General features: G+C 37.6%; 1 protein-coding gene across 3 annotated transcripts in view; it reads left to right on the top strand.

Moving 5' to 3' along the window:
- CP (ceruloplasmin) overlaps positions 1–25,467 on the top strand; it is a 59,240-nt gene that overhangs the window by 4,007 nt on the left and 29,766 nt on the right. For all 3 annotated transcript variants that reach the window (XM_054481108.2, XM_054481110.2, XM_054481109.2), the window contains exons 2-9: positions 5,426–5,673; positions 7,780–7,992; positions 8,777–8,950; positions 10,536–10,790; positions 11,807–11,978; positions 15,675–15,814; positions 18,061–18,213; positions 19,345–19,556. In XM_054481108.2, the coding sequence (XP_054337083.1) occupies positions 5,426–5,673; positions 7,780–7,992; positions 8,777–8,950; positions 10,536–10,790; positions 11,807–11,978; positions 15,675–15,814; positions 18,061–18,213; positions 19,345–19,556 (1,567 nt within the window). The remainder of the gene's footprint in view (positions 1–5,425; positions 5,674–7,779; positions 7,993–8,776; positions 8,951–10,535; positions 10,791–11,806; positions 11,979–15,674; positions 15,815–18,060; positions 18,214–19,344; positions 19,557–25,467) is intronic.

Here is a 25,467-nt window from a genome sequence, read left to right as displayed (position 1 = left end):
AGCTGGAAATAAGTGAAAATTTTTTTAAGCATAAGAACAGCCATCACAAAACTCTTTTATACTTGACTTCATAGGCTCTCACTCAGGCTTGGCGACTTTCTTAACATACAGTTCTTACAAACATTATTACCGGGTTTTTCATTCCACTAGAGGTTTCCAAAACAAATGGTACAGTGAAGATGTCACTATAAGCAGGCCTAATGACCAAGAAGAAATAACAGCTCAAATCCTGACCAAAAAACTAGACAACAAAGAACATTCCACCCTATGGTAATCATAATTACTATAATTATGATCTTGAGTGATCAGGATATAATAAGTATTCAATAAGTGTTCATTTCACTATTATTATCAAAAAAGTTACCTTTTTTCCATTATATCCCCTGTTTAGGAAAACAGGGAAGCAAAGAAAATATTTTTAAAGAAAAAGCTTGCACTAAAGGCATTCATTTTACCCCTATTAAAAGATAAACTTGGGCATATTGAAAGTTTAACAAGTTTATTCAAGCATTCAGCCACAGCAGTTGGGTGCCCTAAGATCACAAGCAGTTCTGTCAATGCTCCTCTGGGCAGGGAGGAAACTTTTATAACATATTCTCAGACTAAGAAATAGATATTAGACTGGTTAAAGTGGAGACTCCCTAGTTAGATGTTAGTTGGTGGCTTCTGATTGGTAAAGTCTCTAGTTACAGATTAGAAGTTTCATTTTACTGTTTACTACATTGAATTGGGTTTTGGTTTGCTTAGGTAGGAACCCAAGGCACTGACGTTGTCTCAGCCTCGTGGCCTCCCAAGTTATATAGCATCCCTTCAAAAATGATTTTTAAATTTTTAAATGATTCTTAAATAGGTACAATTACTAGCTAAAATTTTCTGGAAAATTTACTTTAAATGACTCATTCTCCAAGGTTGCCAAATAAAAAATAGCAAGCAATAGGGCTGGGCATGGTGGCTCACACCTGTAATCCCAGCACTTTGGGAGGCCAAGGCAGGTGGATCACAAGGTCAGGAGTTTGAGATCAGCCTGGCCAACATGGTGAAACCCCGTCTCTACTAAAAATACAAAAATTAGCTAGGTGTGGTGGCGTGTGCCTGTAGTCCCAGCTACTCGGCAGGCTGAGGCAGGAGAGTTGCTTGAACCCAGGAGGTGGAGGTTGCAGTGAGCCGAGATCACGCCATTACACTCTAGCCTGGGTGACAGAGCAAGATTCCATCTCAAAAAAAAAAAAAAAAAAAAAAAAAAGCGAGCAATAGCTAATGCAGTACAAACACTTCCAAACACTTCACACAAGACAGCTTGTATGGAAGAGCTAATTAAGTGACTAACATTTCACACTTACCAAATTCCATTTATTATCAAGTTCCTATTTCTCCTGAGAAAACAGACAAAACAAAATTCACTAGGTACTGCATTCATGCTGTGCCAGTGGAGGAAGGCTAGTTAGAACTGGCGAATCACTTGAATTTGTGTTATAGATACCTAGGTTGAGTCTCTGCCATATTCTTGCAGCAGTTAATTTTTGACTGTTTTCCTTATGATTCTTGTTTATGGTAGGCAGCATTTCCAAAGTGGCTCCCAGAAGAAATCCTATCCTAAATCTCCAGAACCTGTGAACAGGATGAGACATCACTCTCATGATTTATGTTTTAGTCAGTGAGATTATCTGAAGAGTCCACACACTGAAGCTGACTTGAAGATGAAAGGGGCCACCTAGGAGGGCATACAGGTGACCTTAAGAAACTGGGAGAGGCTCTCGGCCCATAGCCAGCAAGCAAACAGGGATTTTAATTCTATGACCCCATTGAACTGAATTCTGGCAATAACCCAAATGAGCTAGGCAGATTTCTCCACAGAGCCTCAGATAAGTACTCAGCTCAGCAGCCCCTTGATTTCAGCTTGGTGATGCCCGAGGCAGTGAACCCAGCCACACCATGCCAGACTTCTGACCCATAGAATAGTGAGATTATAAATGGGTGTTGTTTTAACCTACTTTGTGATAATTTGTTATGCAGCAATAAAAAACATATGTCTCAATTAATGAAGTCAAAAATCCAGAAAGTTTTCACCTATAATACCCAAGTTTTGGGAACCATGTCTAAGCATAAACCAAGATCACTTGAGTGAATTCTAAATTTATGGGAGGGAATAGCATTATTAATATCTTACCAAAGCAATACTAAAAAATAATTATCCTACTATTAAAAACTCATTTCTGGGTCTAAGACTACCAGAAATTATAGGAGCAGGCTTTTCTTTTTTTAAATAAGCGGCTAAAAAGAGAGAATGTGATTGATTACTTGAAGGGAGATATGTCTATAGTAATGAGTAGAAAGGAACATACTACAGTTGTCAACAGGAAGAACTACAATTAAATGTGAATTATTTGGTTCAAAGAACAGCTATAATAGATTCTTGTGGCTGAATATCTAACTGGCAAACTTCCTGCAAGCTTCCAGTAACTGACCCTTTGTCCTCAAGCTGTGCTGTCGAAATTAAATACAGAGCCCCTAATGACCTTTTCATGTTTATTTGGAGACAAAGCATAAACAAATAGACTTCTCCCAAAGTGTCACACAGTGTAAAATATTTTCCAGTTTGTTTAAGACAGTTTTTTTCACAATAAAAGGCAAGATGCAAAAAGCAGTTTGCATATTGCAATGTGTATAAAAGGAATTTCAAATGTTAAAATGCCTAGATATGTTATACCTTTAGATCAATAATTTTAAAAGCAATTTTAACCCCCCCAAAAAACTTTGCCTAGAAAAATTAGTTACAAAGCCTAGGCAATATAGGTCTTGGTCTTGGTCTTAGGTATTTGTTTATGGCAATGCTCTTCCTATTTTAGGAAATGATTAATACAGGAGCATTTCAATGCAATAAAATCATTTTGACAAAGCCTGCTATAGTTTATCAAAATAGGACATGATGTATGCCAAAGTGTATTTACATTCAGAAAATATAAATACACATTTTATTTAAATGAAGCTTTAAGAATTTGAGGGCTAACTTTTAACTTTGGCCTATGTAAGATGTGTACCAATAGGACATGGTAAAGCATGGAGTAAAGTCTCCAAATATTATCAAATCAATCTCTCAGAAATAAAAGTGTGTTCAGACTCTTAAGAAAATTTACCCTGGGGCTTAGACAAGTCTCTGTGAGATTGATTGGTCCAGGGTTCTGGTGGGACCAGAGTGGAATTGTACCTTTGTACTGTAGACTTTGCAGCTGCAGTTGTGTACCTAACTGAAATTGCACTCTTGTTGACCTCCTCTCAGTCATATGGACTGAATGACTCTCTGCTTTTAATCTCAGTGGTCTTTGATGCAACAATTTTGCTGTTGTTAAGGCATATATTTATTAAGACTCTTTCTGTGCATTCCTTGCTATGGGTTTAGGGACAGAGTTCACACCAGTGTCTTGCCCTTTTCCCATGCCTACCTGTGTCCATGAAGTCTTTCCCAATCTTTTCCTATTTTGCTTTAACAAACTGGGAAATGGCAACAAACAATTAGAAAGTGAAAACAAATAGAAAAAATGAGGGTATACCCACAGTTTTGCTGCTCCACACAGGCTGCAAATAATGACACTTTATTTTTCTAACTTCTAGCTTAGCCCTCCCACCAGGACGGGGGATGGGCAGGGAAACATCATCTCAGTCGTTTTTTTAGTGAATAATTTTATCTTCTTTGGGAATTCGGGTTTATACAATTCAGGAAAATTGGCATTCCCAGTGTATTGGTATGTGGTAGTGACTAGGAGGAAACGCTCATCATAGAAACTCCTTGATCAATCCAGAGAATGGTGACACTTATTTCCAACACCTGCTCACTCTGCCCAAACTCAGCCACCAGGACCATTGCCAAGTGGCTGTGGTACCTAGCCCCAGCACTTAGGCTTAATCTATATAGCCACCACCGCAGAGGTCCTGCCACTAACAGGTATGACCTGGAAACAGAGCTTTCTACCTTTCTGTCTCATGGTATCAGGAATCCCACTGCTTCTGGGATTGGGCAGCTCTCTTAATCTTCAACCTTAGAGCCTCTTCAACACAGGTTACCCAGGGCCCTAGAACAGCTTATCTCATCAAAACACACCAGTGTGTTGGTTAATAATGCAGATGCCTGGGCCTTGCCCCAGATCCACAGAATCAGAATCAATAGAGTTGTGCCCCCAGGAGTTTGCACTTCACTAAGTTCATCAATAGATTCCTGTGCATATTCAGACTTAAGAAACATCAGGCCTTAGACTTTTGAAAAACCACATCTTTAAATTCTGTAGCAGTGAAAGTCCAGAGCTCTCACACAAGCTCTGCTCTTGTCTTAAAGAAGGGAAAGAAAAATATATCTCACTTTTACCAATGAGCTTACAACTGAGGAAACAAGACAAAATTTATTCTTCAGTCAGGTTACTCGGCCCCACAAATGTTGAGTAGAAATTGGTAAAGTATCAAAGATCACTAAGATGAAAGAAGGCAACACACACACACACACACACACTCCCACCCATGATGATGAGCAGTTTTTATTCAAATGGAAGAGCTTTGGTTGTGGAGGGGCTTGCCAAAGGCCAGAATCTAAGTGGGTCCTGCCAAATGGCAACATGATGTTGCCCATGAATAGATCCCACTGGGCTACATACAGCCTTCAGTTAAGGTTGATAACACAAGAAATCGGTTCAAACCAAATTTACTTTCTTTCCATCTTTTCTTTTCCAGATTACTATTTACTTCACTGATATTTTTAAGAACGTTTTAAGCAACTATTAACGGACACTCACCAGAATACAAACATTCAATGTTAAGTATCTGTACTAGTGAGGGATTAAAAAACACAGGGATTATTTAAATTCAAAAGTAATTTAAAAACCACACACATTGCATGCATCAACAACTCTAGCTTTGATTTAGTACTGTTAAAAGAAATTAAAAAGAATTAATTTAGCTTTATTAATCTTACTTTAAGGAAAAAATATATAAATATACACATACATACTTTGAAGTCTCAAATATCCAGATTGATTAATTATAAACTCAAATTTTTCCAGCAGCTAAGAGAGGTATAAGTGAAAAAATGTCTTAATTAACTGCTTTAATATTTCAGCTTAATTTTGTATTCTATTCCATTACATATGCGTGTGTTTTAATATAAAAATCATGGAGAAAATACTTCAGTAAGATGCACTATATTTCTATGATGCCTTCGCAGATGGTTCTCTGACATATACCTGATATGGAAAGCCTCACATCATTAAAATAAGAGGGCTAACTACCAGCCCTCCACTTCAATTTTGGAGTCATCCCTACAACAGGCAAACATTCAATGTGATGTGCTCATTAATTTCTCTAATTATGTTATTAAATTATAATGATAATGTCATCCTAGAAATGATGGCTTCTGATAGAGTTGTCTTCTTTTTCTTTGCAGGGAACATTCCAATATCTATCTTCAAAATGGCCCAGATAGAATTGGGAGACTATATAAGAAGGCCCTTTATCTTCAGTACACAGATGAAACCTTTAGGACGACTATAGAAAAACCGATCTGGCTTGGGTTTTTAGGCCCTATTATCAAAGCTGAAACTGGAGATAAAGTTTATGTACACTTAAAAAACCTTGCCTCTAGGCCCTACACCTTTCATTCACATGGAATAACCTACTATAAGGAACATGAGGGTAAGTTCAGCTCATGTAGCTGGAATTTCCTCTTACTTTTCAGTAGAAGTGCCTTTTAGCTTCTAAAATTGTGGACTTCTCTCCTGGATAAGACCTATAACTGCCATTCAGCTCTTAACTATTTTATTTTATTTTTTATGACTTCTGTCGCCCAGGCTGGAGTGCAGTGGTGCGATCTCAGCTCACTGCAAGCTCTGCATCCGGGGTTCATGCCATTCTCCTGCCTCAGCCTCCCGAGTAGCTGGGAATACAGGCGCCCACCACCACACCTGGCTTTTTTTTTTTTTTTTTTTTTCATTTTTAGTAGAGACAGGGTTTCACTGTGTTAGCCAGGATGGTCTTGATCTCCTGACCTCCAGGTCTGCCCGCTTCGGCCTCCCAAAGTGCTGGGATTACAGGCGTGAGCCACCATGCCTGGCCAACTATTTTATTAATAGGTTCTTTGTTTCCATATAATAATGGCATGTTTCTCTTGGTTGTGCTTGTTCATGGAAAGTGTGAATGTGAGAGAATTTCTAGGTGGACTCAGTGAGAGTCAGAGAGAGCTGGAGCTTCTTTCCCAGAGCTCAGTCCTTTCTGGCCAAATAGAGTAAGAGAAATGGACAAGGGGCATCAGAGCCTAGAAGAGGCAAAATCCAGAGGGAAGAGAAAGGACTCAAGATGTGGATTGCCTTATCTTTGGAGGCAAAATCCAGAGGGAAGAGAAAGGACTCAAGATGTGGATTGCCTTATCTTTGAAGTTCCTACATGTAAACATACTGTGCTGTTGTTACCTCTCATTCTAACTTTAGATCAACTGTGCCCCAGCTAAGGTGGCATAAGTAGTCTCATATGTCAGTCAAATGGTACATGTGCCTGGATGACTCTAGTCACATATGAGACACAATTAACTGAAAAAGTCATTTGAATGTAGGACTTGGAAGCCTTGAAAATAGTACCTGAAAAACAAAGATAAGGTTTGGTGCCTGTGATCTCATTCTTAGTCCTTAACAATGATGGTGAAAAAGGTGGTATTTTGTAGTGATGAAAAGCAAGGGCTTTGAAATTAATAGACCAAGGTCTGAGCCCCAGCCTTGCCTTTTACTGTTTGAGTGACCTTGGACAAATTACTTAAATTCTTTCAGCTTCAGTTTCCTCATCTATAAAATAGAGACAATAAGAATACATAGTAATACCTCAATAAATATCAGCTGCTATCATAAGCAAAAATGCTGAAGTCATGCTACAGTTCATTGAAATTATAATGATCAAGTAGGTAAATTAATTTAAAATTAGATTTGATTCATTATTAGTTGTCTTTTTAAAGGAGATATTGGTTTAGAAGGTGAATGTGTTGACTTTTTTTGTTTTTGTTGTTGTTTAGGGATAAATTACATTCATAGCATAAAAGGCGGACTGCCATCCTATTTCTTTTTAATGATTTCATGGCTTATTAGGGAATTACCATTCATTTTAAAGGTGTGGTAATGGTACTGTGGTTTTGTTAGAAGAAAAAAAGAGTTCCTATCTTTTAGAGATACATACGCAAGTATTTATGAATGGAATATGATGTCTGAGATGTGCTTTAAAATAATTTGATGATACTGGGGATAAGAGTGTGTGGGGGTACAGATGAAACAAGGTTGGCCTTGAGTCGATCATTGTTAAAGCTGGATTGATGGGTACAAGGAGGTTTAGCATTTTCTTCTCTCAACCTTTGTGTATGTTTGGAAATTTCCAAAATTAAGAGTAGAAATGTTTTTAATTTTATGGTTACTTCATGGGCAAAAATCTGAGATCATATAAGAAGTTTTGAATTTAGAAGAGGGTAGCCATTTTGCTCAGACTTCCATACCATGACCCGAGTTCTTTACATTGCAAACAAAAAGTCATTATGCTCTCTGAAAACCCAATCAAATATAAAAAATAATAAAAATGTCTGTGAAGCTTCTAAACACCCTAGCCATTAGCCTTTCATTTTCCTGTGTCCAAATAGGATATCACATCCCCAAGGATCACATAGTAGATGTTTAATAAATGTTTGCTGAATGAATTAATGGACTATCTATTCTCTCATTTAAGTTCAAACACATTCACTTTGCACCTTCATTGCATGTTGCTTCCTAGGGGCCATCTACCCTGATAATACCACAGATTTTCAAAGAGCAGATGACAAAGTATATCCAGGAGAGCAGTATACATACATGTTGCTTGCCACTGAAGAACAAAGTCCTGGTGAAGGAGATGGCAATTGTGTGACTAGGATTTACCATTCCCACATTGATGCTCCAAAAGATATTGCCTCAGGACTCATCGGACCTTTAATAATCTGTAAAAAAGGTACATCTTCTCCCTATTGCACGTGCTGTACTACCAAAAGACAGGGGCAGGGCAGTTGGTCTTTTAAAAATAAATCAAGTCTTCTGTGTTGAGATTGAGTAGGTAAGGTAGAGAGGTGGTAAGTAGAAAAAAAGGAAGGGAAGAGCCAGGCAGGACTAGGAGAAGAAGGGATAAATAGAACAAGCATTCCTATGGGGAAAATGCCAATGATGCTAATCTGAAAGAAATATATTCTCCCAGGGATCAGTTTGCTGTATCTAACTTCCAACAGTGGTGCTGAAGAGACACATGACTTTACCAAATGTGACTACCAAAAGGGCACTCCACGGTGATAGATCTGTAGTTACTCATACTATACTGGTAAACATAATATCATAGTATTTATTTCTAACATCATGAAAAAGACAATGTAGCTCAAGAGCCTGAAATACAATTCTAACTTGCGCAATCGTTACCTGTAAAGACTTGTCTCAGTTTGTGGCTATATGCACCAGAAAACAGACGCACAACTTTGAACTCCAATCTTCCCATTTGCCAAAAAGCATTTAATAGTTATGTGGTCAGTGGATATCCAGATACAGGAGTGTCTTCCCAGCACCAGACACTGATCATAAAAATTCCCTGAGTGTTTCTATGTCTGTAAAACAGGAGTGACTGGTCCAGACTTGTGATTTATTCGAAAAAATAAATACTAAAATTTTTAAAAACTATAAATCACCTGAAAACATAAATCAAAATACATGCTAAAAGTTTAGTCTTGCTAAAATAGTAACTTTAACTCCAGATTCTCTAGATAAAGAAAAAGAAAAACATATTGACCGAGAATTTGTGGTGATGTTTTCTGTGGTGGATGAAAATTTCAGCTGGTACCTAGAAGACAACATTAAAACCTACTGCTCAGAACCAGAGAAAGTTGACAAAGACAACGAAGACTTCCAGGAGAGTAACAGAATGTATTGTAAGATTACAGCAGACATGTTAACTTTACTTTTTTTTCCCTTGATCCATTAATTCTGCTAAGCTTATTCCCTCACATAAATAAGTACGGTGTGTCCTAGTCTGTGGTCCTTATAACAAAGCATATTGGATGTGCAATTTGATATTCAGCTAAGTAAGTCAAAATAAAAACTCTAAGCCGGGTAAAGCCAGATACACCAAACTTGTTCCCAAACTGGTAAGGATAAAGCATCAATTATGGTTTAATGCATATGTATGTGACATTAATATATTTATTTATCCACTAGACTCATTCTAAAAATTATTTGAGGCAGCTCCAAATTATTAAACTGAACGCTTAAAACCGTATTATATTTTAAAGCATCTAACTATATTTAAGAAAATAGTTCAAACCACGAGTTCTGAAAGGTATTCATTTTACATACTATGTTGCCCTCACTGGGCCCCTTAGTCTGCATCATTCTTTTCTACATTTCAATTCACTTTACTTTTCTAGAAATGCTTTTTTTACAGTTTAGACTTTTTCTTAATTCTCTGACACAAAATAATGAGCTTAGTAAGATTATCTATTTCTCATAATTTGCATGAGAAACAGAGTGCCTTAACAACTAGACCAATAAGTAGATACTTTCGTTTATTTGTTTAACTTCTTCAAAATAATCTGTACTCAGAAACCGAGAGCACAAAAATGACAATACTACCAAAGTAGAAAAATAAACTAGTTAACAAAGTACAGATTTTGTTTCCAACTTTTACTTATATCTGGGTGGAAGGTCCTCTTTCCATACTTTAATCCTGTCTCTGTTGTGTACTAAAAAAATAGTTGTTATAAAAAGATACTCAAAATTCTAGCCTGAGCAGGTTTGGTTTAGTACCAGTGTTACATGTGGTGCACTCAGGATTCTTCCCAGAACTAATTTCCACTTGGGAAATTTTTAGGGCCACCCAGTTTGAACAGTGACCATAAGTTTCTTCTGAGGGTTTCAGGCCACCTTGCATATGAACTTTTAGGTCTTTGTGGCTCTGTCCCTGCTGTCCTTCTACATTTTTTCCCTCTTTCATATCTCTTCCAATCTTAAAAATTTTGTCTTGCAATCTTTTAAAAAAGCTATTCTTATGTTCTTTTTACAAAATAAATTTATGGTAGAAAATTGGAAATTTTCTGACAAGCAAAAACATCCATACTACCAACGTGATGAATAACTGATTGAACACTAATATTCAATCTTTTTTCTATTAACTCTATGTGTGTGTTTTGTTTATACGTATGTATATATGCACACATCTGTATTTACACACACACACAATGTGTACAGTTTATAACAAAGACAGCAAATAGGTTTTATCTTCAGTATTGTGTTCATCTGTTAATATGGTATTGATAAGAATCCTCAGGCTGAATTCAGTTCCAAAATGAAAGAGTGCTCTGATTGATTAGCAATGTCTGACATGAGTATAGGAGGGAGGAATACCAGCATGTGTGCCAGATATTTGCCATTCCAAACTGATTCTATTTATATAGAGGTAACTCTCACTATCTCAAGCATTAATGACTGTTAGTCACAAACTCTGCTCTTGACTTACAGCTGTGAATGGATACAGTTTTGGAAGTCTCCCAGGACTCTCCATGTGTGCTGAAGACAGAGTAAAATGGTATCTTTTTGGTATGGGTAATGAAGTTGATGTGCACGCAGCTTTCTTTCACGGGCAAGCATTGACCAACAAGAACTACCGTATTGATACAATCAACCTCTTTCCTGCTACCCTGTTTGATGCTTATATGGTGGCCCAGAACCCTGGAGAATGGATGCTCAGCTGTCAGAATCTAAACCATCTGAAAGGTAGGACATCTTTACCTGAAATTAGCAGTCAGCTGAAAAAGGTGGTTACTGGGAATCAGAATCTAAAAGCTAAATATCTTTGAAATAATCTGAGCTTTTAACTGGCATCTTAGTTTTATTCCTATGACGGTATATATAATAATGTAATAAAAAAGACTGTAAGACAGGAGTATTATAAAGTAATGAAATCTGAAAATATATTAGTTTTTGGAAAGAACAACTGGCCCTGAAAGTATAGTACTATATATACTTACTCAGCTTTGTAAAATATACAGTGTTGTAACATCCAGAAAAATTGTATGTTGCACTGGAAAGCACCCTGTTTTTCGACTTACTTCCATCAAGTATAATTAACTTTGTTCTTTGTTTGATCCTGGCCTTCCCTTAGTTTAACTCGATAAATCCTTTCTTTATCTCTTTAACTTAGGCAATACAAACATTCCTTGTTCTTGAAAAATATTAGTTTTTAATATTGGTCTACTGAATAAATTAAGTTTAACACAGGAGTTCAGATATTTTACTTTGACCTGCAAATATAATTGTTTTATCAAATATGCTCTGGGCCACAGAAGGCCCAGCACAGCAGACGCACAACCATCTTGTACAAGAGAGCAATAATACATGCTCATCTGGTACCTCCTCCTTGTACCTCCTCCTCCACCCAATGCAACCCCTTAAAATATGTCAAAGCCTCTCTTCTCTGCTTATCTACAGATTTGTTCTTTTTCTCTCATCAAAAGAACTACCAAGTGAAACCCCACAGAAATTGGTACCATATTTTGAAAACACATATGCTTAATATCTGTATGCTGTATGTACATAAAAAACAAAGAATGTCTGTTTTAAACTCGAGTTTTCCATCACTAATTTATTTACAGCTGTCTGCCCTAGTTTATAGTACTGTTTCTATCTGTCTATTCCTTCAATTTCTACTTGTCATCACCCAAGCAGTGTTTACAGGGCGATAGGAGAAACATCGGCTTCATTAATCAATGCCTCTTTCTGTTTCATTTCAGCCGGTTTGCAAGCCTTTTTCCAGGTCCAGGAGTGTAACAAGTCTTCATCAAAGGATAATATCCATGGGAAGCATGTTAGACACTACTACATTGCCGCTGAGGAAGTCATCTGGAACTATGCTCCCTCTGGTATAGACATCTTCACTAAAGAAAACTTAACAGCACCTGGAAGGTAATTCACAAAAAAGAGTACTATTTCAAAATACGCTCTCCCCTGCACAAAGGAACTACAAAAGGCTAGTTCAGCAATTAAAATTTTAATTGGTATCTGAAATTGAGTAACTAGACTGCTAAATATTTATTAAGGTATTTGATGTAAGAGTCTGAGCTTGAGAAGTATGAGCTTTGAGTCCATGAAAAAAAGATGGGTTCAAAAGTTATCAAATGATTGACAAAGTCCTAAGAAAACACTGAATACAATTAGATAAATCAATTAATTTGCTTTCCATCTCAGAAAACGTGGCACTGTACGATTCAGCAGCATTAAGTACCTTTACAGTACTGTATAGACGTCACCACTATCCATTTCCAGAACTTTTTTTTATCATCCCAAATGAAAACTCTGAACTCTTTAAACAATAACAACCTTCTTCCACTCTTTCTCCACCCCTTGATAAGCTCGATTCTACTTTCTGTCTCTATGAGTTTTCCTATTCTAGGCAACTCACACAAGTGGAATCATACAATATTGGTTCTTTTGGGTCTTTTATATCACTTAGCATAATGTTTTAAGATTTGTTCATGTTGTAGCATGCATCAGAATTTCATTCCTCTTTAAGGCTGAATAACGCTTCATTGTATGTATATACCACATTTTGTTTATTCATTCATCTGTTGATAAACATTTGGGTTGTTTCCACCTTTTGGCTATTGTGACTAATATTGCTATGAACAATTGTTATACAAATATCACTGTTCAAGTCTCTGCTTTTAATTATTTTGCATATCCAGCTAGAAGCGGAATTGCATTTTCTTAATGATTAGTAATGTTGAGGATCTTTTCATGTACTTTTTGGTCATTTGTGTATCTTCTTCAGAGAAATGTTTATTTAAGTCCTTCAGCCATTTTTGAAGTAGGATTTTTGTTGTTGTTGTTGTTGTTGTTGACCTGTAGGAGTTCTTTATATATTCAGGATATTAATTCTTTATCAGTTATTTGCAAATGTTTTCTGGCATTCTATAGGTTGTCTTTCACTTTCTTGATAGTGTCCTTTGATGTACACAAGCTACTCTTTGTACATGTCTGAATGACTTCCACAGCCTCCCAGCCATTCTTTCTGTTTGTCTTCCTTTCCTACTATCGATTTTTTACAAAGCAGTACTGTGATCTTTCAAAAATGTCAATGAGCTGATGCCACTCCCCTGCTCCAAGTCTTTACTCATATATCACTTCCTCAGAGAAGCCCTGTTTGCCATCCATATTAAAAATACCCTCCTTGGAAAGGTTAAGTAATTCATCCAACATCACACAATAAATGGATAGCTAGGACTTGCTCAGCCCAGACCTGTGACTCCTGAAGCAGAGATTTAAGTCCCAGGCTACACTGACACCTACATGTGATTACTCCCAAAGCTGCATCTCCAACTCAGAAGGCTCTTGTGAATTTCAGGTTGCATTTCAAACTTCTTACTGACACCTCCACATGGATGAGGCTATTCAAACTCCTCTCCTCATCAAGTACTGCCTTATTTTATAGAAACTATCTCTGAAAGCTATCTACTTCTCTCCATCTTCTTTGCCAATACCTATGAACTCATCTCTGCCTCTCACTCAGATTCGAAAAGCAGGCTCCTGACTGGTCTCCCTACTGCAGTCTTGTATTTTCCAACACATTCTCCAAACATCTGCCAGAGGGATCCTCCTAAAATGCTAATCCTGAATGCTTAAATCTTTCAAATTCTTCTCACTGCCCTGGGATGGAAGCCTGAAACCTCAGCTAGGTCCTACTGCCTATCTCCCATCTATCTAAGCCTCATTCTTCACTCCTCTGCCCTGCCCTGCATGCTATGCTTCTGCCATATTTTCTAGAACATGGCATGCTCGCTCTTTTCTCTAAGCCTGCTCATGAGCAGTTTCCTCTTTGTATACACCTGCCCTAGTCTCTGTGCTACACACACACTTCATCTTGCTAACTCTACTTCCCCTTTAGGTAGTTTTAAGTAATCACTTCCTCTGGAACGTCTTTGTGGCCTCTTCGCTGTACCTTCACCAACCTCAAAGAAATGCTCCATAACACCCTGTGCTTATTACGCTGTATTATATTGATGGGTTCATGGCCTGTCTTCTCTGCCAGATGTAAGGTCCATGTGGACAAGGAAGAGTCCACCTTGCTTACGGTTAAGTCATCAACACGTAGCAGGATTCCCAGCAAAGAGCAGGTGTTTGATGCATTTGTCAAGCGAAAGAAATGATGAATGAGGTGGCTTTGTGCAAGTCAAATAATTGCCTTTCTGAAATTTAATTTCTTCATTTGCAAAACAGGGAGAATAATACCGACTTTGTTGCGATGTCATGTGAGTTTCAGCTAATAAACAAAAGCTCCTGGCCAGGCGCGGTGGCTCATGCCTGTAATCTCAGCACTTTGGGAGGCCAAAGCGGGTGGATCACTTGAGGCCAGGAGTACGAGACCAGCCTGGCCAACATACCAAAGTCCCGTCTCTATTAAAAACCAAAAAATTAGCTGAGCATGGTGGCATACGCCTGTAATCCCAGTTTTTCAGGAGGCTGAGGTATGAGAATCACTTGAACCAGAGAGGCAGAGGTTGCAGTGAGCCAAGATCGCACCACAGCACTCCAACTTGGGCAAGAGAGTGAGACTCTGCTCAAAAAACAAAAAAATAAATAAACAAAAGCTCCTGAGCAGCTGGCCAGTGCTAATACACAATAAAGAGTAGCCACTGGGGCTGGGCGCAGTGGCTCACGCCTGTAATCCCAGTACTTTGCAACGCCGAGGCGGGTGGATCACTGAGGTCAGGAGATGGAGACCATCCTGGCTAACATGGTGAAATCCCGTCTCTACTAAAAATACAAAAAAATTAACCGGGCGTTGTGGCGGGCGCCTGTAGTCCCAGCTACTCGGGAGGCTGAGGCAGGAGAATCGCTTGAACCTGGGAGGTGGAGGTTGCAGTGGGCTGAGATGGCACCACTGCACTCCAGCCTGGGCAACAGAGGAGACTCCATCTCAAAAAAAAACAAAAAACAAAAAAACAGGCCAGGCATGGTGGCTCACGCCTGCAATCCCAGCACTTTGGGAGGCCGAGGCGGGCAGACCATGAGGTCAGGAGATCGAGACCATCCTGGCTAACACAGTGAAACCCTGTCTCTACTAAAAAAATACAAAAAATTAGCCAGGCATGGTGGCAGGCGCCTGTAGTCCCAGCTACTCGGGAGGCTGAGGCAGGAGAATGGCGTGAATCCAGGAGGCAAAGCTTGCAATGAGCTGATATGTGCCACTGCACTCCAGCCTGGGCGGCAGAGCGAGACTCCATGTCAAAAAAAAACAAAAACAAAAAACAAAAAACAACAACAACAAACTAGCCACTGTGTTTTTAAACATTTCACAATTTGATAAAAAGATCCTATGGTAGAATCCTTTGTCAAGGGGTTGAAGGGGCTCTTCTGAAAATTTTCTCTTCACTTGAAAAAATAAACATCCTCCATGATTCTCTACTTCTTAACTGACCATCCTTCTGTGAGTGGACTGGAACTGTCTGCTTTGTTTGAGTAACTGGTACGGATTGCTGTAAATCACGGATAATATTCATCTCTAAGCACTGGTCAGAATTTTTCTCTTCAATTAGCACCTTAAGTGAATACCTGCTTTCTGTTCTACTTCAACCCCAGCATTAAACATTTTTCCCCCTGCAGTGACTCAGCGGTGTTTTTTGAACAAGGTACCACAAGAATTGGAGGCTCTTATAAGAAGCTGGTTTATCGTGAGTACACAGATGCCTCCTTCACAAATCGAAAGGAGAGAGGCCCTGAAGAAGAGCATCTTGGCATCCTGGGTGAGTTCGTGCAGAATATATGTGGCTGGTTTACTCTTCCCATGGGCTACATCAACCTCAGAAAGAATAGTAACTTCAGGACCTACTGCATGATTTCTATGTGTAAAGTAGGCGTGTGGAAGATAAAACAATAAAATGCAGCAGCCAAATACTTTTCCAAATGTAAATTACAAACAGTAAATTTTCATCATTAAAAGCCCTGCTGACGGCCGGGTGTGGTAGCTCACCCCTGTAATCTCAGCACTTTGGGAGGCTGAGGCGGGCAGATCACTTGGGTAAGGAGTTTGAGACCAGCTTGGACTACGTGGTGAAACTCCATCTTTCCTAAAAATACAAAAATTAGCAGGGCGTGGTGGCACGTACCTGTAATCCCAGTATCTCATGCCTCGATGCTGAGGCATGAGAATCGCTTGAACCCGGGAGGCGGAGGTTGCAGTGAGTCAAGATCGTGCCACTGCACTCCAGCCTGGGAGACAGAGCGAGACTACGTCTCAAAAAACAAAACAAACAAGCAAACAAACAAAAACCCATGCTGACCTGACTTCAAATGGTTATTTTTTTCTTCAAAGAGGTAAGGGGAATTTTGTGTTGTGTGTTTATGTGACTTGGTTTAAATAGATAACTAAGTTGTGAGCCTCTGCACTTAGTTAAAGATGTGTTCCCTTAGAAATAAAATCCAGGCTAGGGCCGGGCGCGGTGGCTCACGCCTGTAATCTCAGCACTTTGGGAGGCTGAGGCAGGCGGATCACGAGGTCAGGAGATCGAGACCATCCTGGCTAACACGGTGAAACCCGTCTCTACTAAAAATACAAAAAAAATTAGCCGGGCATGGTGGCGGGTACCTGTCCCAGTTACTCTGGAGGCTGAGGCAGGAGAATGGCGTGAACTCGGGAGGTGGAGCTTGCAGTGAGCTGAGATCGTGCCACTGCACTCCACCCTGGGTGACAGAGCGAGACTCCGTCTCAAAATCAATCAATCAATCAATCAATCAATCAATCAATCCCAGGCTACTAATGAAAGAAGCAGGATCTGTCCTAGAGCCCTCCGCAGGCTGCCCCCAGCCAGAGTCCAGAGACCTGTTCTTGCCAAGGCACGCAGGCAGAATAACATAGTGGGTAAGCAAACAGAGTATGGATTCAGATTGTCCTGGTTCTTCGCTTTTTTTTTCCTGGTGGTGACTCAGAGGTATAATACTTTTTGAACAAGGTATTACAAGAATTGGAGGCCCTTATAAAAGGCTGTTTTTTTGTGAGTACACAATGCATACATTAGCTGTGTGACCTTTGAAAGTTACTCAGCTTGGCCGGGCGCAGTGGCTCATGCCTGTATTCCCAGCATTTTGGGAGGCCGAGGCAGGCAGATCATTTAGGTCAGGAGTTCGAGACTAGCCTGGCCAACATGGCGAAACCCCCATCTCTACTAAAAAAAAAGTACAAAAATTAGAAGGGCGTGGTGGTGAGTGCCTGTAGTCCCAGCTACTGGGAGGCTGAGACAGAAGAATCGCTTGAACCTGGGAGGCAGAGGGTTGCAGTTAGCCAAGATCATGCCACTGTACTCCAGCCTAGGCAACAGAATGAGACTCCATCTCAAAAAAAGAAAAGAAAAAAAGAAAATTACTCACTGTCTGTCCCTGCTTCCTTCTGTAAAATGGGAACAATAGTTACTAAAGTTGGTATAGGAATTAAATCAGTTAATAGACATAAACACTCAGAAGAACAGATAGGAAACTCTCTATAAATGTCATTTTGTATATTACATAAAATATTTATGTAAAATATATATTTTTATTCTATAATTGGTAATCATTAATTTCGGTCATGGAAAATCCAAAACAGTGTTATCCTTCACATCCAAAACAATTCAACTTACCTGCTTTGGGTGGTCAAAGTTTATAGCTCCTAACTCTTGGGACAAATGACACACCTCCAGCCAACAGAAGATTAGGCTGAGGAGTCTCAACATTCTGAATAGTTTTTGTAGATGTGTAAAGCTTACTAACTGACTTGTACAAAAATGATAATCAATTTCATTAATCTGAAGTTGAATTAAAAAGCCCTTCTCTCTTTCCAACCTCGACATATCAGATTGATTATGGACTTTTCAAAAACCAAGCTTTCCATTCACCACAAATAAGCATGTTGCTTCTAGTAGTTCTTGCCAGAGAACACAGTCAAAGAAAATAACTGTCTTATACATTCTGCATGTTATATACCAAGGAAGGATAATAATTCTCTCTTTGTTCCCAGGTCCTGTTATTTGGGCAGAGGTGGGAGACGCCATCAGAGTAACCTTCCGTAACAAAGGAGCACATCCCCTCAGTATTGAGCCAATTGGGGTGAGATTCAATAAGAACAACGAGGGCACATACTATTCCCCACATTACAACCCCCAGAGCGGAAGTGAGTACAGCACTCTGTAACAAATCAACAATGTTTAATAACCCACTGTACTGGTCACTGACAGTGTCCTGCAAAAACTGAAGGCAGGAACTCCCAAGGATGCTCATATATCATTTCTAGGCATCATGCCAGGAAACAAATAAACCCCTTCTCCTACCTCCAATTGGTTTACGGAATTTTGTCCTGCCTTAATTGGATAATTATTGACAATCCTGAGAGTAATTTAGTTGGGTTGTATCAATTATACATTTCTGGAGTACCCTGGGTGATTTTTAATTTTTAAAAAATTTCTTATAAGAATGTTCGATGTTCACTTTAGAATATTTGAAAAATATAGAAAGGTAGCAAAAAATACTAATTATCCATAGTTCTATAAACAATCACTCTTATATTTTTATATAATTCTTCCATTTTCATCTGTATACATATAATATATATTTTAAATATGGTTGAGATCATAGCAAATAAATGTTATTTTAATTTCATAATCAGAGTTTGTTCTCTTAGCATTACAAGGGTTTTATAAACATAATTTTAATGACATAAAATATTTCATTATGTGGATTTTTTGACTATTTTTACATATCAAGAAGGACCAGTGAAGACTAGTGACTTTGCTACCACTTGCAGTGTGACTATGAACAGGTTATTCAAGTGTAAATTTGAGAGATTTAAATAGGATCACCTGCAAAGTTCCTTTCAGTTCTACAATTATGGAATGGAATGTAATTTTCAGTTCCATTTTATTCAATAGAAAATGCATTGATTACACTGTATTGCCAGGCATTGTTCTAGCTGACAGAAGTGTAGAGACAGTGCTTGCCTTCAAGAAAGTTAAGCTCTGTTTGAGAGAAATACACACAATATAACATGAAAGGGTGCTAGGGACATTCCCGGAAGATGTGTGAGCACAAAGAGGGGCACCACTCCCAGGAGGAGGTTTAGAAGAGTCTATCTGGATGCAATCACATCGGCCTGTTATCTGACACCACAGCATAAGTGGGATTCCATTCTAATTTATAACAAAGAACTCAGAAGTGGGCTATTCTAGACTAAACTTAGTCTACTTTGTGGCTCAAATGACCACATTAGAAAGCACACTTCACTTCTCTAATGTGACCTTTCTCACAGGTGTGCCTCCTTCAGCCTCCCATGTGGCACCCACAGAAACATTCACCTATGAATGGACTGTCCCCAAAGAAGTAGGACCCACTAATGCAGATCCTGTATGTCTAGCTAAGATGTATTATTCTGCTGTGGATCCCACTAAAGATATATTCACTGGGCTTATTGGGCCAATGAAAATATGCAAGAAAGGAAGTTTACATGCAAATGGGAGACAGGTAAGTCCAACTGGGGAAAAAAAATTGTTCAATCTCTTTGAAAATGATCATTTGACAGAAATGGAAATATCTAACCTCATCATTATCTCCAAAAATACTTTAGTATATACCTTTAAAAGATAAGGATTTCTTTAAAAATGCCTACAATTATCACACCTTAAAATAATAACAACACATATCATAACTCTTTAAAGTTATCAAATAGCCAATCAATGTTCACATTTCCCCAACTGACTTATTAGGTCTGTTGTTTGGATCAGTATCCAAACAATTACACATATTACAATCAATTTATATGTTTCCTAAGATTGTTTACTTGCAATTTTTCTGTTGCAAGAGTCATTGATCCTGTAGAAGTTTCCCATGTCTTGATTTTACTTATTTTATCGTATGGTATCATTTAACACAGGGGTCCCCAACATCCCCCCCACACACACCCATGGGCCACACAGCAGGAGGTGAGCCTGTTAGGTGGTCTGTTAGGAACTGGGCTGCACAGCAGGAAGTGAGCAGCAGGCAAGCAAGCATTATCGCCTGAGCTCTGCCTCCTGTCAGATCAGTGGTGGCACTAGATTCTCATAGGAGTGCAAACCGTATTGTGAACTGTGCATGTGAGGGATCTAGGTTGCATGTTCCTTATCAGAATCTATGCCTGATGATCTGAGGTAGAATAGTTTCATCCAGAAACCACCCCCTTTCCCAATTTTTTGTAGAAAAATTGTCTTCCATGAAACTGGTCCCTGGTGTGAGAAATGTTGGGGATCGCTAAAACATGTTTCTTTCTCTCTGCTTTTATTTCCTGTAACTAGTAGTTACATCTAAAAGTTTGATCTAATTCAGATTTTTTTTTTTCTTTCAAGACTGCTTCAAATGTGGTACTGGGCACTTCTATCAGGGAGTACACAATTTACAGTTGTCCCTTAAATGGGGATGTTATCAGCTACTGATGATGGTTTCCTAGATTCATAAACTAATCAGTGTTGCATAATAGTAATATTCTAATTCCATCTTCCTTTCTTTATTAGCTGGCATACTTCTCTATAAACAGAAACTTCTTAATGAATTATTTGGTTACCCTGAGGTACACAGTATATAGAAAGGGTTTGACAAATACTTGATTCATTCCCTATATTTATAAGTTTTCAAATTAATCACTCTCCTCTAGCATGCTTCAAAGGCTTCTCAATATTTTTTTTACTTTTAAGTAGCGTTGTGCACTCATAGATTTAAGCATATGTGGTGTGTTACAATTCACTGCTGTTATTCCTACTGATGTTCAAAGTATCCTTTTTGACACTGAAGGACTTGTTCAGGTTGACTCCTTTATTTTTACATCATAGTAGTCTTTGAAGATTCTTTGCTTTCTAGTATAACCAGACACCAGGCTCATTTTGCCCATTTTCTGAGCCAGAACTGGAACTAACCATTTGTTCCCCAAAGCCCTGGTTTTTTGTTTCTTTGTTTTTTTGGTGAGGAATCATTTTTGGAACCACAATGTGGGCACTAGAGTTGCTTGTTGCTATTGGGCAAACAATTGTTTCTGGGTCTTTTCAGTGGAAGAAAATGGGAAAAAACTTTTCAGATAAATTCATCATGATTTCATACTAATACTTTCGATTCAAATTTGAGTCTACAGATTTTTTGGCTTGTTATTGACTGCATCAATCTTATATTTGTATCTGCCTTAAACTGCACTGAAAAATCTCATTTTTTTAATGACACCAACATATTCACTTGATTCATCCCACAATATACACACAACAGTCTCAGAATCAAAATTCCAACACTACAATCAACAATATAATTACTGAAAACAGTTTTAAGATTTGTTCGCCACTCTTTTTGTCCTTAGAGTAGATTAGCCAAATTACATATTTAAAGTCACTTGGAATAGTTCTTCTCTACATAGTTTTGCCGCCACTGGATATAGAGGGTTAATTCATTGTACTTCTCTGTTTCAGAAATTGCTTTTAAAACTGTAATATTCGTTTATGTAAGATATTCATACCTCACTATGGTTAACTTTTTTTTGTTGTTTTATAGTTTATTCTTTTTTTTTTTTTTTTTTTTTTTGAGACGGAGTCTCGCTCTGTCATCCAGGCTGGAGTGCAGTGGCGTGATCTCGGCTCACTGCAAGCTCCGTCTCCAGGGTTCTCGCCATTCTTCTGCCCCAGCCTCCCAAGTAGCTGGGACTACAGGCGCCCACCACCATGCCTGGCTAATTTTTTTGTATTTTTGGTAGAGATGGGTTTCACCATGTTAGCCAGGATGGTCTTGATCTCCTGATCTCGTGATCCACCCGTCTCGGCCTATTCTTCCATTTTTAAATAAACAAATGTGTGTGTATTCATATCTTTGCTTTTTTCACTTTATAATAGGATCTGAACATCTCTTCATAGTATTGTATGGAAATATTGCTCATTCCTCATTTCTTTGCATAGTATATATTACTCTGATGTGTGGACATGCTACAGTTTATACAATCAGTCCCTTATTTGACAAGTGTTTGGGTGGTTTCTAGTCTTTGCCTTCACAAATACAAAACAACGTACAGCTTTGTTCGCTTTGTTCATGTCTGTCTGTATTTTTGCCAGCATACCTTTGTGATAAATTCCTAGAAATTGTATTGTTGGGACAAAAGGTAAATGCTTATACAGTTTTGTGAAATATTGCCAAATCCCCCTCTGTAGTTGTGCCAGTTTCTATTTCCAGAAGGTATACGTGAGATTATCTGTGTTTCCACAGCATTATTACAAACTATATTGTCAAATTTGGGGATTTTCACAAATCTGATAGGAAATAAATGGTACAGTCGAGGGGTGGATCATATTTATCTTTTTCTATATGGCTATCCAGTTATCTGCAAAAAAGCTAAACTTTCCCGCATTGATTGAAATGCTGCCTTTATCATCTACTAAAATATTTATACATAAGTGAGTTTATTTCTAGATTTTCTATGCTGTTCTGCTGGTCTTTATTCATGCACCAATACCATACTGCTTTAATTAGAGAGCCCTTTAATATGTTTAATGGCTATAGCTATGTCTCATTTCTCTTCTTTTCCATCATTTTAATGGCTATTTTTGTCTACTTATTCTTTTTACTGAACCTTAGAAGAACTTATCTAGATCCAGAAAAAAGGCTTGATAGTGTTTTATTGAGATTGTTTCAAATGTATAAGTTAAAGTAGGGAGAACAGACATAATTATGAAGTTGAGTCATCCTACATAAGAATGTGTGTCTTTCCATTTGTTCAAGTCTACTTTTGTGTTTTTCAAGAGTATTTTATATTTCCTCTTATATGGATCTTGGATTTTTTTTAAGATTATGCCGAGATGTTTTATTTTTATTTGGCCTTTGTAAATGGTAATACCATCACTTAAAACTTTAAATATGTGTCTGGGTGCGGTGGTTTACACCTGTAATCCCAGCACTTTAGGAGGCTGAGGTCAGTGGATCACCTGAGGTCAAGAGTTTGAGACCAGATTGGCCAACATGATGAAAACCCCGTCTCTACTAAAATTACAAAAATTAGCCAGGCGTGCTGGTGCATGTCTGTAATCCCAGCTATTTAGGATGCTGAGGCACAAGAATCGCTTGAACTCGGGAGGCGGAGGTTGCTGTGAGCAGAGATTGTGTCACTGCACTCTAACCTGGGGGACAAAGCCAGACTCTGTCTCAAAAAAAAAAAAAAAAAAAATTTAAAATATGTAACTGAAAAAAAGAAGGTTTTCTACTTTTAGATTCCTATTCTTGATCTTGTGCTTACTTTGGAAGGAATAAAACAAGACTAATGTTTATTAAACTCTCTCCAGGTACTGTCACACATATTACCTTATTTAACCTTTGCAACAATACAAGAGGCTATGTATTTTTATGCCCATTTTGTGGACAAAGAACTGATGCTCAATGAGTTGAGATTTAAAATGAGATTTACCTTCTGCACATTTCATTATCTTCATTTTGCAAATGAAGAAATCACAACACAGGAAGGCCTACAGAGGCATCAGAAGTCTACTAGCCATGTGGGTACAGATTAGTTATTTAATATTTCTCATGCCCATCTGAATCATCTGTAAAATGGAGATGATAGCTGCCCTGCTGACGCATCTTGATGGGTTGCATTCTTTCGTTTTGAAAGAAACAAATGGAATGAATATAGGTTAAAGCCCTGGGTAAGCTAAAATATATTAAGCTGACAATGAATGATTAACTTGTCTAAATGCATACAACACAATGTGAAGTCAATCAATTTCTAAAGCAAGTTCCTGACTTTTATAACTATTCTTTTTTAAAAAATATCATTTTAATATGAAAGTATTTCATGAACACTGTGAAAATTATGAAAATATATGGAGGTAAAAGAAGAAAATAGTCTCAACACAAAAAAGGGATCACAATTGCATATATTGTTTGCAATTTGCTTTATACACTTAAAAATATTATGATTACCCTTCTATATCATTAAAAAAACTTCAGCCTTATTCTGAATGACTGCAAAGTATTTCATGATATGAATGCACCATAATTTATTCAGTCAGTTCCCTACTGTCAAACATTTAGATGGTTTGCAATTTTTTACAATGATGAACCTAGTGTATTTGACATACTATTTTTTGTTTTAACTAAACAGTAGGATATGCCCATTTTTACTTCACGGGAACAAATCTTGGGACTTAAATTTCTAGGTCACAGGCCAGGCACAACTTATGTGCTTGTCAAACTGCTCTTCATAAAGTAGTATTTTTCAAACTGCAGATCATGACCCATTTAGTTGGTTGTAACTAGCGACTAGAATTTTTTGAAGTATCAAGTGGGAAAGAAGAGACAATGTTAGAGTATACCACATACAGTAAAGAAAAGTAAGGGTTAAGGAAATTTCTTTTCTGGTGTGTATGTGTGTGTGTGTGTATATAGGATCACAACATGAAATGTACCTCTTATGTGGTTGCAATAGAAAAGTTTGAAAAACACTGCAAAAAGTGTAGGACAGAGGCTGTTCTCTGCCGTTTTACTTATACTTAGTTTTAAATTTTTACAAACGGCATAGGTGAATTACTGCACCTCATTCTCATTTAAATTTATAGTTTAATTAATAATGTTTATTGACCATTTGTACTTCTTTAGTCAATTTCTTGGTGATGGCAGATATTCATTTTCAATTATTAATCCATAAAATATCTATATATTAAGCCATATAATATATATATGTGTGTGTATACTACATTCGTATTATCTTTGTTATGTATAATGCAGGTCTTTTTCTTTTTTGAATGTATTTTTTCATATTCCATTATTGCTTACAGTTGAGTGTTTTTACTTTTTTGTTTGTTTGCCTGTGACAATATAGCTGTTTTCAGTGTTACATAGCCAAATTATCAATCCTTTTATTTATTTTTATTTATTCTCTTATTTATTTTTTTTAATTTTTTTTATTTTAATTTTATTTTTTATTTGTTTTTTTATTTAATTTTAATACAATTCTTTTATTTATTTTTATTTATTTATTTTTCTAAGTATCATACTTAGAAAATTATTTTCTATTCTATAGGTAAGTAAATATTTATCAACATTTTAGTCAGTATCTTAAAAATGCTACTTGTAACACATTTTCAGTTTGGTGAGTAGAGCTCTAAGGCTCTAAGTTTTATCTTTTCTAAACAACTATTAGATTATCTGAGCATTATATATTAACAAATCTATGCTTTACTCACTGATTTGAAGTGTCACCTTTAACATATTATAAATCTTAAATATATCTGGATCATTTTTCTAGGTTTCCTAGTTTACCATGTGACCTATCTGTACCAGTACCTGTACCACATTGTTTTTATTATTGTAGCTTGTAAAGTTTTAAATACATGATAGAACATGTTCATCCATTACTGAAAAGAATTATTTTTCCCTTTTA

This window comes from Pongo pygmaeus, chromosome 2 (assembly GCF_028885625.2).
Source record: "Pongo pygmaeus isolate AG05252 chromosome 2, NHGRI_mPonPyg2-v2.0_pri, whole genome shotgun sequence".
Lineage (NCBI taxonomy): Eukaryota > Metazoa > Chordata > Mammalia > Primates > Hominidae > Pongo > Pongo pygmaeus.
Note: the sequence above shows the minus strand (reverse complement) of the source record. Positions and strands in the feature narration are given on the sequence as shown.